This window comes from Protopterus annectens, chromosome 1.part0 (assembly GCF_019279795.1).
Source record: "Protopterus annectens isolate FY-2018-M chromosome 1.part0, PAN1.0, whole genome shotgun sequence".
Classification (NCBI taxonomy): Eukaryota; Metazoa; Chordata; order Ceratodontiformes; family Protopteridae; genus Protopterus; species Protopterus annectens.
In genome coordinates, this window is record NC_056725.1 from 545988202 (window position 1) to 546001840 (window position 13639).

Genomic DNA, 13639 nt, shown 5'->3' on the forward strand with positions numbered 1-13639 from the left:
TTTGATTGATGAACTATAAAGGGGTGGTGTATTGGTGTTAGAAAACTATTAAGGGTGCTTTGTTTATGCAGACTAATAAGAGGACTTTATTGGGGCAGATTGTACTAAACAGTACTAAATTCTACTAACTTTAATGTTTACACAATCCTGCATTCTACTAAATCTGTAGGTATTGCCACTCTATGCCCAACTAGCAGCTCTAAGCTTGTCAGTGCGCAAGGTGTTTACTGTATATTGCTGCTTTACAGGATACAGTTTTATGGACCTTTCCACATGGAAAATTTGCTTTCTAGGTGTTTGCTACAGTAGAAGATACCACAAACAAATTCTAAGATGCAAAATTTTTACTAGGACAGAAAAATTAACTAATAAGCCCTCTGGGCAGTGAAATGAGTAGACTAAGAATCCTTGTGTGTATTTCCTAACTCAGATAAACGAGAAAAGCGCCTCTTGCCAAAAGATGAATCAACCCAGCCCTCGTAATGTAAAAACACAAGTAGAAGAGAGCCACAAGTGCAATGCTACCCCCAACTAATTATCCAGCTAAATAAAATGCCATTGCTTAAGGCAGTTTCATGACAGTCTTATTACAGCAGTAACAGTGAGAGAAAGAGCAATTTTTTTTTTTAACAAAATATACAAATAATACGCACACACAAAACCAGGAAACAGTAGCGATCACTCAAAATAACCTAAGAAAAAATTCTTGGTAAGGTGTACAGTGCTTGGAATACAGTATAATAAAACAGATGTAAAACAGACTTCTCAACCGTACCAAATTCCTCAGTAAATGCCAGTTTTGAGACCAAAATATTGGGGTACCACAGATTCCCGCATGGCCACTTTAATTTCCGAATTCCCTGGGTTTTTTTTTTTTTTTTTTAATCATCACCTACAGGGCACGATGACATCAGCTTCACGTTACCAGTCATCAGGTAAAAGAATGGTGACTGTTTTGTTTAATTCCTGCTGGTACTGGTATGTGTGCTGTATTTTTCCCATTAGTAACAGTTTTGCATGGAGACTTGCTTAATTCCTGCCGTATTGCTCAGAAACAAGTTTACTTTTGGAGACTTGCCTAATTCCTGTTGTATTGCTCAGACTGAGAGAAGTTTAGTTCACTGCCCGTATCAGTATGTACTTGTGAGAGGTGCTGAACATGGTAGTCACTTAAAGTCCAGCTCATTCTAAATTTCATTGTACAGATATGTGTAGCATTTTTTATTGCATATGTTGTGCTCCATTACTGTAAAATTAATTACTTGTATTAAATTGCCTCTCACAGAAACATTTGCGAGATGAGAAAGATAGTACTGTTTTTAAACTAAACAGGTACAATACAAGCATAAATCTTTAACTTACCTGTTCTGATTTTTTTTTCACAAAGACAAAATTACCACACTGTGTTTGGTAGTTGACAGCTTAATCTTAATTTGGTTGGTCTGGTCTTTGAGTAAGAACTGATTTTTTTGTTAACTGTGTATGCTTGTACTGCACACCAGAGCAGGATTGCATTTGTACTGCTCTTGTTTAAACAGCCTCTGTGTTTTCCAGGATTAAAGAAAGTTGTGTGTGGGTGAAGTAAACATGATTATACATGTATGAAAGGGCCGCAACCAGTCATTTATTAAGCGAGTTGGATTCTGAACCAATTTTCTGTTGATCAAATGCGATCATAATTTCAGTGCGACTACCCAGTTCTATGCTCAACAATGCAATTAGTGCAGTCGCTTATCTGTGTGCCAAGCCAGTGCAGTAGTCATTACGATCAGCACAGCAGCAATTGCTGTGGACAGGCAGTATTTTGAATGAAGCCAGTTTGTCTCATGAGCATTAACAAGAAGCTTCAAAAACATGAAATTTGAAAATATAGTTTGAGGGGTTAGAGATGCCTACCAACCATCACCGAGTTCTAGGTAGTGACCCCAGCCAGATTGCTATAAAGCTAAGCATGTTAGGGGAGCCAATGATATAGGGTTGTCTACAGGTTGCTAGAAGTGGCACAAGGTTGTTGGACGAATTATGACAGTTTGGGCCACTGGTTGCATTAATATGCAAGTAGCAAATTTTGCTTTGAAAGGGCTCAACCTTAGAAAGATGATTTCCCAAGAACAGTTAGTCCTCTAGTACAAATTTTGGTATGTTTTTTTCTAATAAATACATCTCCCTCCATCCTGCCTGTACAGCTAAGCTGCTTTCACACTGATGATTACATTCTGAATTACTTGTTTGTCTGCTGACCTTAATATTTTCCTGACAAAGTCATTTGTAAGGATTCTACCATATTCTTCTGCTTTAATGTCTCTATTTGGTCCCCTTTGTTTCTCCTTGTCTGATATCTGACCAGTTTTCAATGTAATGTTTGCAACAAAATCCATTCAGTTAAGTGTGCTATGAACAGTTTCAGTTAGTGTTTTTTTTTCAATACAGTTAAATAAGGCTAGGTAGAATAGCTGCAATAAATGGGAAGAATGTGGTTATAATGGTGAATATTTTTCTTATTTACTCCTACTTCTGCAGTAATGTGGTAGTTTAATTACTTTCACTTGTAATTATCGTATCAGTATAAGACTGCTTACTAGAAAAATGACCTTGCATATCTTGCTGATGTGTTTGGTATTGATTACATATAACTCCCTTTTTCTTGTAGCTACAATGTTCATCAAGTTAGGGCAGTAGACTTCTCAACCTCTTGGTGCATAAGTGCAAGTAACCTGGACATAGCCAGAAATGGAAGGACAACGGGCTAAAAATTGATAGATTTTAAATATTACTCTTGTAATCTTAGAAATTTGCTAGAATAATAGGATTTGTGTTGCCATGCATTTTTCTGAAGGATATGAAGTCTGAAGTAAAAATGAGTGTCATTATTTTCTGGCTTTCAATACTCAAAAGATCTGCCAGAAACCACAAATATTATGAGAAACAGACCAAAAAATTAGAGGCAAAAATCTGGACATTTTGTGAAAACTCTGGTCAGTTGGGAAGTATATAGGGCAGAAAAGTACATTAACAGCTGCTGTTGCAACAATAATAAGATTTAAGGCCTTTTTGCAGAATTCTGCTGCAGCCGTCAAGATGTTCAGTTTTGTTACATAGTGCCACCAGTGTTAACAAATGAATCTTGCAAAGATGGCATTGTCTGTACGGCAAAGAGCGGGTAACATTACACACAATCTACACGCTTTAATGTAAACGTTAGAAACTGTTCGTGACAAAGGATTTAGTTACTCGCTGATGTGATAAGCAATCCATAACTCTATGGTTTTATGTCTTTATTTACTTTTATTGATTGGGTCTGGGCCCATATTTTGTTTGTCTGTTCTTCAGTTTGCCTTTGAAAGTTGATATCCCACAATTCTGTTGGAGTGGGTGGTGTACATCTTTATGCATGTGAATGTTATGTTAATCAGCATACAGATTTGTACCTATTTTTTATGGGACTTTGTCCAGATTTTTAATGTTTCCAGGCTGAGAAACATGTTGTAAAATAATAAATCGTTGTCTACCAATGGATTATTAGTGAGAAACTGTAGATGTTTGAATCACCTCAGTGACAGCCCTACTGTGTATGCTTATATTTTGGGTTACCATCATTGCTATTGTGTATTTGTTTCAAGATTAATTGCTCTTTTACACTGTACTTTTAAGCTGTCTTAATGTTCTTAAAACATTTCTGTTGTGTTTTAACATAACCCATTATTCTGCAGTGAAATATTAACTCCTTAACAGTTATGTGATGTGGAATGTCACACCTCTAGCAGCCTACATAGGTCTTGATTCCAGAACATTTTTCTGAAAAATAAACTTGGAAAAGTATAATATAAAAAGAACAGACAAAGTAATTCCTGTGGAAATAGTAGGAAAAAGTGTCACAGCAACCTCCAAAGTAGATAAAAAAATGATTTATTACAATAATCCAAACCAGTAATCAAGTGCGCTTTCGTCTTGTAACCCAAGACTTCTTCAGAACAAATTAAAATACATCAATACCATACTTAAATAGTCCATGGTAAACAATTAAAGTTGATTGTCAATTAAGAGCCAAAATGGAAAGAAGTCCTTGTAAGGGCAAAAGTTAAAAATGCTTTTAAATTAATTCAAAACCATCTTATTAATGACATAAAAAATATATAAAAACACTTCCAAATATTTAAATGTGCAATAATACAGTATTACAAAACTATGATTCACATTTTATATATTAAAGGTCTTATTTAAAAATCTTTTTTGATTAAAAAAATGTTTTCTAAAGCTTTAATGCCTTGTACTTCAATACTGGCATGATACTACATGCCTATACCAGGGGGGGTGAGTGGAATTTAGTCTAAACTGCCACATTAACTCTTCCCTCTCAAGTCTGTTCTTCCAGTTCCCTCCCCACCGGGTTTTCAGGTTGGTTCCTGAAATCAATTTGCATTTTGATACCGACTCTGTGGAATCCAGTCTACCTTCTCTTTTTCAGAAGGTAGAGAAAGTAGAGAAAATCGGAGACCTATCCTTGGAAATGAAGCTGTGACCTTGACACAACTTATGAACGTTATTGCCACTCTAACAGGCAAGGTTTCTGAACTGCAAATGGTGGTCGAGAGACTACAAGGCCCAGGAGGCTGTGCGGGAAGGACGGGAACCAACCAGGCTCCTACAGACATGGGGTGTACTGGGAACGAGGAAATGGCAATATGAGACCTAGGGGCACGAAAGAAGACAACGCAAGCTGTTAATAAACAGTTTAACACACAGAAATCTATTCCTTGCAGCCAAATAAGGCAGGAAATCACTATTAACGAAAGGAGATATACACTAAGGGACTAGTTCAATATGGACATTTTTCCTACTAATACTACCTCACCAGGGACACGGTCAAATGAAGGAGATATCAACAAGAGACTGAGGGGCTTGGAAAATAAACTGGTGAAGGTACGTAACCTTCAATGTGACAATGTGTTCTTAAATGAAAGCATTAAGAACAAGAGGGTTACCTAAGGGACTGAGGGTCTACCGTTTTCCTAATGGGTTAACGAAAGAAGACCCTGAGTTTTGTAAACTTATTGAAATGTTTGACAGGCATGGCACAGAACTTATGGAGTTCATCATAATTATTAATAATAAAAAAATAGCTTGTTTGATGAAGTGGAAAAAATTAATGAAAGTATTGTGAATGATGTTTATTTTGATGATGATTGCAATAGATATGATGCTGTTTTCCAAAAAATAGAGGAACAAGTGAATGAAAATGTGAAAAGGAAGCGCAAGAAACTCCACAGGGATTTTTGTGATTATAGGGACAAGATAGCTTACCCCCTTCCTAGATCATATTATAAGAATAACAACGAAGGGAATGAGGAAGTGCTTCACCCACAACGCACCCACATTAATGACAGGTCAGATAACTGCGAACAGGAATATCCAGTTTTAAGGAGATCTGAATGGTTATTGAACAAAAACAATGTACCTAAGGGTAGGCATTTTTTAGAACATCAAGGGGGAACAAGGGTGTGGGTCAGAAGGCTTCCCATCAGAAATGGAGGGAGAACAATTATTACTGACTGACCAAGACAGCACAGAGGAAGAAATTATCTCCTCTTTTGATGGGGTATTACTAAGTTATAGTGGTTTTAATATATATTCAACTATGCTGGGTTAGGAATCACTAAGAACCATTTTTCTCTGTTGAAGAAGGGTATACAATTTGTACCTGACAGGAAAGGAGACATTTCAAGACTATTACGGATTTTAAATTATTTACAAGGAAGTTAAATTTACGGTACCTATTCAAAGGTACTTCTAGTTTACCACCACAGTTAAACTTTAAAAGGAAAAGTTGTTTTAACCCACCCTTACACCCTGCAATATCTACATTTGATAAGGTTTGTACACATGAGATTTATGAGTCCTACTATAATTTTAAATGTAGGCAATACAACCTGTCCTTTGAGGAGAACCAACTTTTAAAAGAACTACGAGGGAATACTAACTTGAGGTTTATGAAACCTGATAAGGGGGGAGGTATGGTGATTGTGGTGAAGACAGATTATACTAAAAATCTACAGTATGCTACAGGATGATGATAAATATGAGAGATCTTCCTTGAATGAGATTAATATTGCTCATAAAAAATACAATTATGTTTGGAAGATTCACTTTTACAAGGTGTTATTAATGAGGAAGTTTTTGAATTCCTTTGTACTGACCATCCTAGAATCCCAGTTATGTTCGGGATACTGAAAACCCACAAAAATATCACCGACCCCCCTTTATAGGTTAATTATTGGTTCTGAAAATAGTATGTCTTATCCCTTGGGTATTTTTGTAAAAAGGGTAGTAAGGGACAATTAGAAGAACATCGATTACATCCTACTTGATTCTTGGGATTTTTTTAAGTAGGATTAAAAGTGCCTATTATAATGGGAATAACACTTTCGCTACAATTGATGTAGCTTTGTTCACTTCGATTCCCCATTATGAGGGGTTGACTTTTTTCTACGAGGCCCTCTTGGAAGTATGTGACTTAAGTAATAACCTTCTAAATTTCGTTATGGTCCTCATGGACATTATTTTAAAAAATAATTTCTTCACATTTGAGGGTGAATTTTTTTTAAACAGACTAAAGGGATGGCCATGGATATTAGTTGTGCCCCCCTTTTTGCAAACTTAGTAATGTACAGATGGGAAAAAGAACATATTTTTAATAGTAAATTCCCAGATCAATGGTGGACCTACCTCCGCTTCCTGAATGACATATTTATTTTGTCGAGGAAAAATGGGGAAGTTATGGAATTTTTTGATTATATTAACGGAGTGTGTAATTATTTTAAATTTACTAGTACTCTTATTCCATTAATTATTTGGATGTAACTGTTGCTTTGGACAGGGACAAAAAAGTTTTCACATCCAGAGTATACAGGAAGCCAACTTTCTCGAATGACTATTTGTAATATAACAGTAGTCACCCGGGTTACACAAAGAGAAATATTGTAAAAGGGCAGATGGTGAGGCTTGCCAGAATGTGTTCAAGTCAAGAGATTTGTAAGAGGGAAATGGCTACCTTGGTAAACTTCTTTATAGAAAGAGGCTACCCGACACAAATGCTATAACCCATATGTGAGGAAGTTATGAATGAATGGTGAAAAATATTTAAACCTTTATTAGGAACAACAACTGAACCTATAGGGAACACTAAGGTCCAGAACAGGGACAAAAATTACAGTCAAGCATTGGTTTTAACATTCGGTGAGCTGAGTAAGGAAATTAAACAGATAGTGAGAAGGAATTGGGTCATGTTTAAAAGTACCGATGACCTTATGGATTTTATAGGTAAAGAACCTGTGTTTGTATTTAAAACTGATTATAATTTAAAATTTTTATTGGCACAACCTATTCATTCAAGTGGTCTACCAAGAGGGAACAGGAACTGTGGATCATGTGCCCACTGTCCGTACATTTTGGGTGTTGAGTACATAGAAATAGGGACCCCTAGGAGGAAAGTTACATTGAAAAGGGGCTCTTGAGGATCTAAGGGGTTAGTGTATGTGGCAGTTTGTCAGAACTGTCAACAGTTCTATGTAGGCAAAACTGAAAGGGCTCTCCTTAGGAGGATATATGAACACCTCTACGCTATTAAATGTGAAGATGAGAACAATGCCCTATATAGGCACTTGAAGGGGAACATACTATGTAAAACTTTTCACTTTGGGATTTTAGAAATTGTTGGAAGTGACTTGAGGGGAGGGAATTGGAAGAACAGACTTGAGAGGGAAGAGTTAATGTGGCAGTTTAGACTAAATTCCACCCACCCCCCTGGTATAAATGAGGCATGTAGTATAATGCCAGTATTGAAGTACAAGGCATTAAAGCTTTAGAAGACATTTTTTATCAAAAAAGATTTTTAAATAAGACATTTAATATATAAAATTTGAATCATAGTTTTGTAATATTGTATTATTGCACATTTAAATATTTGGAAGTGTTCTTGTATATATTTTATGTCATTAATAAGATGGTTTTGAATTAATTTAAAAGCATTTTTAACTTTTGCCCTTACAAGGACTTCCTTACATTTTGGCTTTTAATTGACAATCAACTTTAATTGTTTACCAGGGACTATTTTAGTATGGTATTGATGTATTTTCATTTGTTCTGAAGAAGTCTTGGGTTACAAGATGAAAGCACGTTTGACTACTGGTTTGGATTATTGAAATAAATCAATTTTTTATCTACTTTGGAGGTTGCTGCAACACTTTTTTCCTACTATTTCCACAGGAATTGCTTTGTCTGTTCATTGGTTGAAGTTTGGCAAGTTCCTACCTGTTTTTTTGTTCTTCATAATATAAAAAAATGTTAACTAGTTTGTGAACAATAACAGCTACTAAAACTGTACAAACAGAAGTGTTATCAGCAGGAAGTATTCTTTACAGGTATAATCAATGCATTCACACTCTTTCCATAAATGCTGTATTATAATGCACACACCTAAAATTTTATTTTTTGCTAAGCCTTCACAGATAATTGTCATATCTTGCAAAACTGTACAGCCTAGAGGCATGTTATAAGAGTATTTTGTTAACCAGACACAAGGTTTCACTTGACAAGAAATTCCTGTGTGAGTGCATACATACTGAGAAATTTACAGAAATATGAAAACCTGTGCTTAGTTATAGAATATATCTCTAGATGTGCTTGTTACAGTGCAGATATTAAAAACTTTTTTTCCAACAAAGTCTTAGATTTCACTTAATGTAATGCAACAGTTTGTAAGTCTCCTGTTTTTCAAAGTAGTAATTACATATAGAAATATTTATATTGATAATTACTACAACTAATAATGTCTCCGGTGTAGTGTGATATAAATGGATACCGACAATGTATTTTCCTAATTACCACTGTGGCATTTTATACTATACCCCTTAATAACATGTAGGGCTGTTAGTTTTGAAAATATGAACATAAATATGAAAATATGAATAATAAGTGACAAACGATTCATTTTTTTTACTGCGTGGCATCACAGATAAACAGTCTTAGTGTCATTTTGTTAATAACTCCTTCCACTTTACTGCTGCCTGTTATTTTCTGGTAAGTCACTTAGTTAAATAACCCAGACCCAAAAAATGTCTGGATGGCACAAGGAGTTATGGATATGAACAGAAGGTGTACAGAAAAGTGCCATTGGTTTGAGTGTGTTAATGCATAGGTGCCCATAGTACTTTATACTCTGCATTTAAAATTGAATGTGTTATTTAGTGTCATGGAAGGGCTATTTGTGTACCATATTCACCCTTCCCTGTCAAGCAGTTAGAGATCAAAGAACTGAAGAAAACATGCAGTGGTGCAGGATTTATGAATGAGCTATGAGCAATATGTGTGTATATTCCACCACCATATGTGCTTTGGTACATACAGGGAATAAGAGAGCAATTGCTTTTTGCGTCTACACAGGTAAGGATGGATTAACCTAAGTGTTGTGATTTACTGTTATAGTGACTTTTTATCAAAGATCTACTGTTATTGTAGCTGTAGTTGAACAGCTGTACTTTGTCTCCATTTAGATTACCTTATGTAACAGTTCACATTTCTGATGACTAGCTCTGTTATGCTGTACAGTGATGAATATCCCTCTATAGTAGTTGCAAAGTTCATAACCAAATGCAGGTTTTGTGATGTAAGTTATTGTTAGATATTTTAATATACTTGTGTTTCTTAGATGATGAAGGTGCCACACCTGTGAAACGAAGACGGGTTAGCAGTGATGAAGAACACACAGTAGACAGCTGTAACAGTGATTTGAAAACTGAGCCCAGGGAGGCATTAACTCCATCAAGTACGTCTGATAACGAGACAAGAGACTCTTCTATAATAGATCCAGGCACTGAACAGGATCCTCCGTCCCCAGAAAATGTTTCTGTCAGAGACTATAAAATGGAAACTTCATCCACATTTTCAGAAGATGTAAAGCTAAGCACTAACCCACAGCACACTGAAGAGCTATTGGAAGGAGAGGGAAACTAGAAGAATGTAGGGAATTGAAAGAACCCCATGTTACAAAACACCTAAACACAACAGACGACAACTCTGATTTCCTTTCCACATCAATTTCTACTGTTTTATCTGATCTAGCAGAGCTCAGAAACTGTGAGAGTCAAGAACCTTCTTCCCAAGATCCAGAGACTAGTTTATCAGTCAGCTGTGCTCATTCCAGAGGACTGTTCAGTCATACGCAGCAGGATCTGCTAGACACTTTATGTAGGACCATACAGTCAGCAATTAATATAGCCACAAGGATATCTGCAAAAGGAAACAGAGCTGTCTCTTGACATTAGTTCTTGCATGTCTGCTTTTAAATCTTTTAATGCTATTTTAAGTTTTGCTTTTTCTGTTCTGTGCTTCAGTTTGTCGAGTGTTCCCTGCTTGAATGACAAAAGATAGGTTACTGTGCTTGAAATTGTTTTGATTCGGGGAAAACAAGACTACAGATCATTGAAAGGTTTGTATCTGCAGCATACTTTTATTGAGGGGAAGCAGATTATTGGATGTTTTACATAATTCTGAGTTCTCCTTAGTGGCTTTTCATCCAGACTTGGCTGTGCAGGAGGAGGGGCATCATGCCCTATACAAGATGTAATTTAAATTTATGACATTTTTACTGTGTATAATATGGTGTTCTTTGTGCCAGTTTTGTACCTTATAAGAGAGGCAGATTGCCTCAGATTTCTGTGGTTATCTTATAATAGAGGCAAATTGCCTCAGATTCTGTGGTTATTATCCAAATTAAGTTTACTTGTATACTAAAAGAGAAAAAAACCACATGAAATTTGATTCTGTTAAGAATCTTCTATAGCTGTGGCCTGACAGTATAAATATATATAAATATATATATATGTATATATATATATATATATGGTGCTTTATTTAACAGAATACCTGTGGAAGAAATAAAGCACATTTGATGTAAAAGTTTCAGCTTTATTTTTTTACTTTATAAATTAATCTTGTATGTGCCCAACATTGACTGTGCTTACTGGATCTTTCTTTTACACTTGTAGAGTTGCCTGTCTCTTAAAGTGCTGCTACAAATATTTAATAACCACATTCCACAGTTTTGAGCAGCAGCTTCTGTTTAAACCTTATTGTTGCATTGAAAAACTGTTGACAGTTTGACACTAATTTTTTTCTTCTTGTCAGATGATTTGGTTTGTTTAAAAGCCCACAAACTAAACCTTTTTTAACATTTCATACTTACACTTCAAATGGTTTTAAAATGTTAATATTTTTGCACATACAGCAGTTGCGATTCCTGTCATGTCAATTCCACATGACCATTTTGTGTCCGATTTGTATAAACATTTGTGGGAGTGTACTTTGTAGTGGTTGTCTTGCTGTATAATGCAAGGCACCATTATCTTATTTCTCAGGTGTGTGCACATAAGGTATGAAAGACATACATGAGGCAACATTATTTGGGGTCTCGAAACCAGATTATTTAACTGCTGTATGTTTTCTTCACAGAACTCTCTTCAGTTTTTAGAATTGCTACCCTCTGTTTGCACTTGTAGTATGCTGCATATGACTCTTAACTCTCCTGTAATGCACATCTCAAAATGTTCCCATTCCCTCATTAAATGTGTTTGCTAAACAGGCTGTAGCAGTCACCTCAATCAGTTTATTAAAGTTGTAATATACTTTTCATGGGGAGAATAATGTATTCTCTGTGAACATATTTAAATTAAAAAGCTACCAGTGAGAGGCTTCTTACATGTTCTAAAATGTCATCTGTAAATGATGCTTGTGCTTTCATTTTTTGTCATACACTAGGCATGAGTGAGGTCTTCAGAAACCCTGTTTTTGACAATCGTATAATTATGCTGTATCTTTTATTTTGACGAGCAAGGCCTCTGAGCTTAGTTTCTTTTAAAAATGTCACCGATCCTTATTACCTCAGCCACAGAGTCAGTTTTTCAGAGGTTACTTGTTTTGATCCAAGAAGTTTTCTTTGGTCTCTGCCCTTAGATTCAGACGGACTCATGTTAATAGGCCAGCTGACTGCTTATTTTCTGATTATTGTCATGAAAGTAGAAGTCCTCATTCCTGTATTATTCCCTCTACCTCTTGTCAGTAAAAAGCGGTGCATATTTTGTATTTGTTGTCCTTGTCTAATTGTAGTCAAACTCTCAATTGTCTAATACTTTATGGTGTCTTCCTTTTAAGTGTCTAGAAACTCTACAAGAAGAGGAAGTGTAATTCTGAGCAAACACTTGTGTGCAGTGACCACTTTTATTTTGTTGTTGAAATACTTGTACCCAGTATTCCCATGTGAAAACTAAAGTAAGCAAGATCAGATAGGCTGTTTTCTGGAAAATAAGCTTAGCTGCACATTAAATATCATATCAATAGCTGGCTCTCATGTGAGAAAAAGTCATCCGTTAAGAATTTTTTGTTGCGTTAAGTTGTCACACACCACATCAATTTTCCCTTTAATACTCCTTTTCCTCTGTAGTGCTTTCCATGGTTTGCAAAAATTTGAATTTAAGTTCATTTCAGCTTGAAACCATTTAGATATTTGTTCAAGAAATGCAGTTTCAGTAAAGAATCTGCTCTGTTGTTAATTCTACAGAATTTCAGAGTTGTTTCAGTATTGTGTTTGGTCAAAGGATGGTCAGAGAAAATTATCGTGTGATGTCTAAATTGTGTTTCAAATTTTTTTGGACTTTCATGTCATCTTACTTCACTTTTAAAAAACAAAAGTTGTCAGGGATAACTAAAACTAGCAGCTAACATCTGAGACTTTGTCAACAACCTGAAAATAGTAGTAATCTTCAATGCATTTCAACAGCCAAGTCCCCTTCAGCATGTTCTGTTGAATGGTAATGAGGTTGAGGTCTTTGGAGTGTGTGGTGCGGAGGGATTGGGATTTCCTTTAGATGTAGCATTTCTAACAGAGCTGGGTCAGACATGGCTTTGTAAGTCATGCAGAGATTGCCTCTTAGTAGACGATATGAGACAGAGAATAGTTGGAGTTTTTTTGAGTCAGTCCATGTAGGACGTGTGTTTAAGGTCTAGGATCCTCTTCATGAGGTACTTTTGTGGCCTCTCCAGCTGTTGCAGGTGTCTAGTGAGGTACGTGCCAAATGGGGCATTATACTGTATGATTGGTCTAATGAGGGAAGAGTAGAGAGAAATGATGACCTCTTTCTTCCTGGATGCAAAACCCTTGGTAATGAGATGTGCCACATAGAAGGACTTTCTGACCGCAGTGGCAGTGTGGCGGTCGAAGGACAGGTTGCTGTCAACCTGTGTCCCCAGATCTTTTATAATGTCTTCAGTGTTCATTGAGTTCCCATTGATGTGGTAATTAGTGGAAACTGAGTTTTTCCCAAAGGGGATGACACATTTTTTGGCATTAGACTTAAGGCCATGGTTTCGACACCAGTCATTGGTCTCAGTGAGGCCTTTCTGTAGGATGTCCGCATCATTTGGGGAGTTAATAATGGCTCCCAGCTTGCAGTTGTCTGCGAACTTGATCAGCCAGAGTCCCTCTGTATTGGCCTGGACTTCTGAGAAGTAGATGCCAAACAGGAGAGGACCCAGGACTGATCCCTGTTAGACTCCACTCGTGACTGGTCAACAGTCTGACTTGGAGTCC

The 13639-nt window shown here is 36.2% G+C and overlaps 1 protein-coding gene across 1 annotated transcript in view; it reads left to right on the plus strand.

Moving 5' to 3' along the window:
• Positions 1 to 12135, plus strand: part of USP34 (ubiquitin specific peptidase 34) — a gene marked incomplete in the record, with an annotated part of 5849982 nt that extends 5837847 nt beyond the window's left edge. Inside the window, 2 exon segments of the mRNA XM_044061224.1 lie at positions 9704 to 9987; positions 9990 to 12135. Of these exon segments, the coding sequence (XP_043917159.1) occupies positions 9704 to 9987; positions 9990 to 10313 (608 nt within the window).
• Positions 12136 to 13639: the final 1504 nt, after the last annotated feature.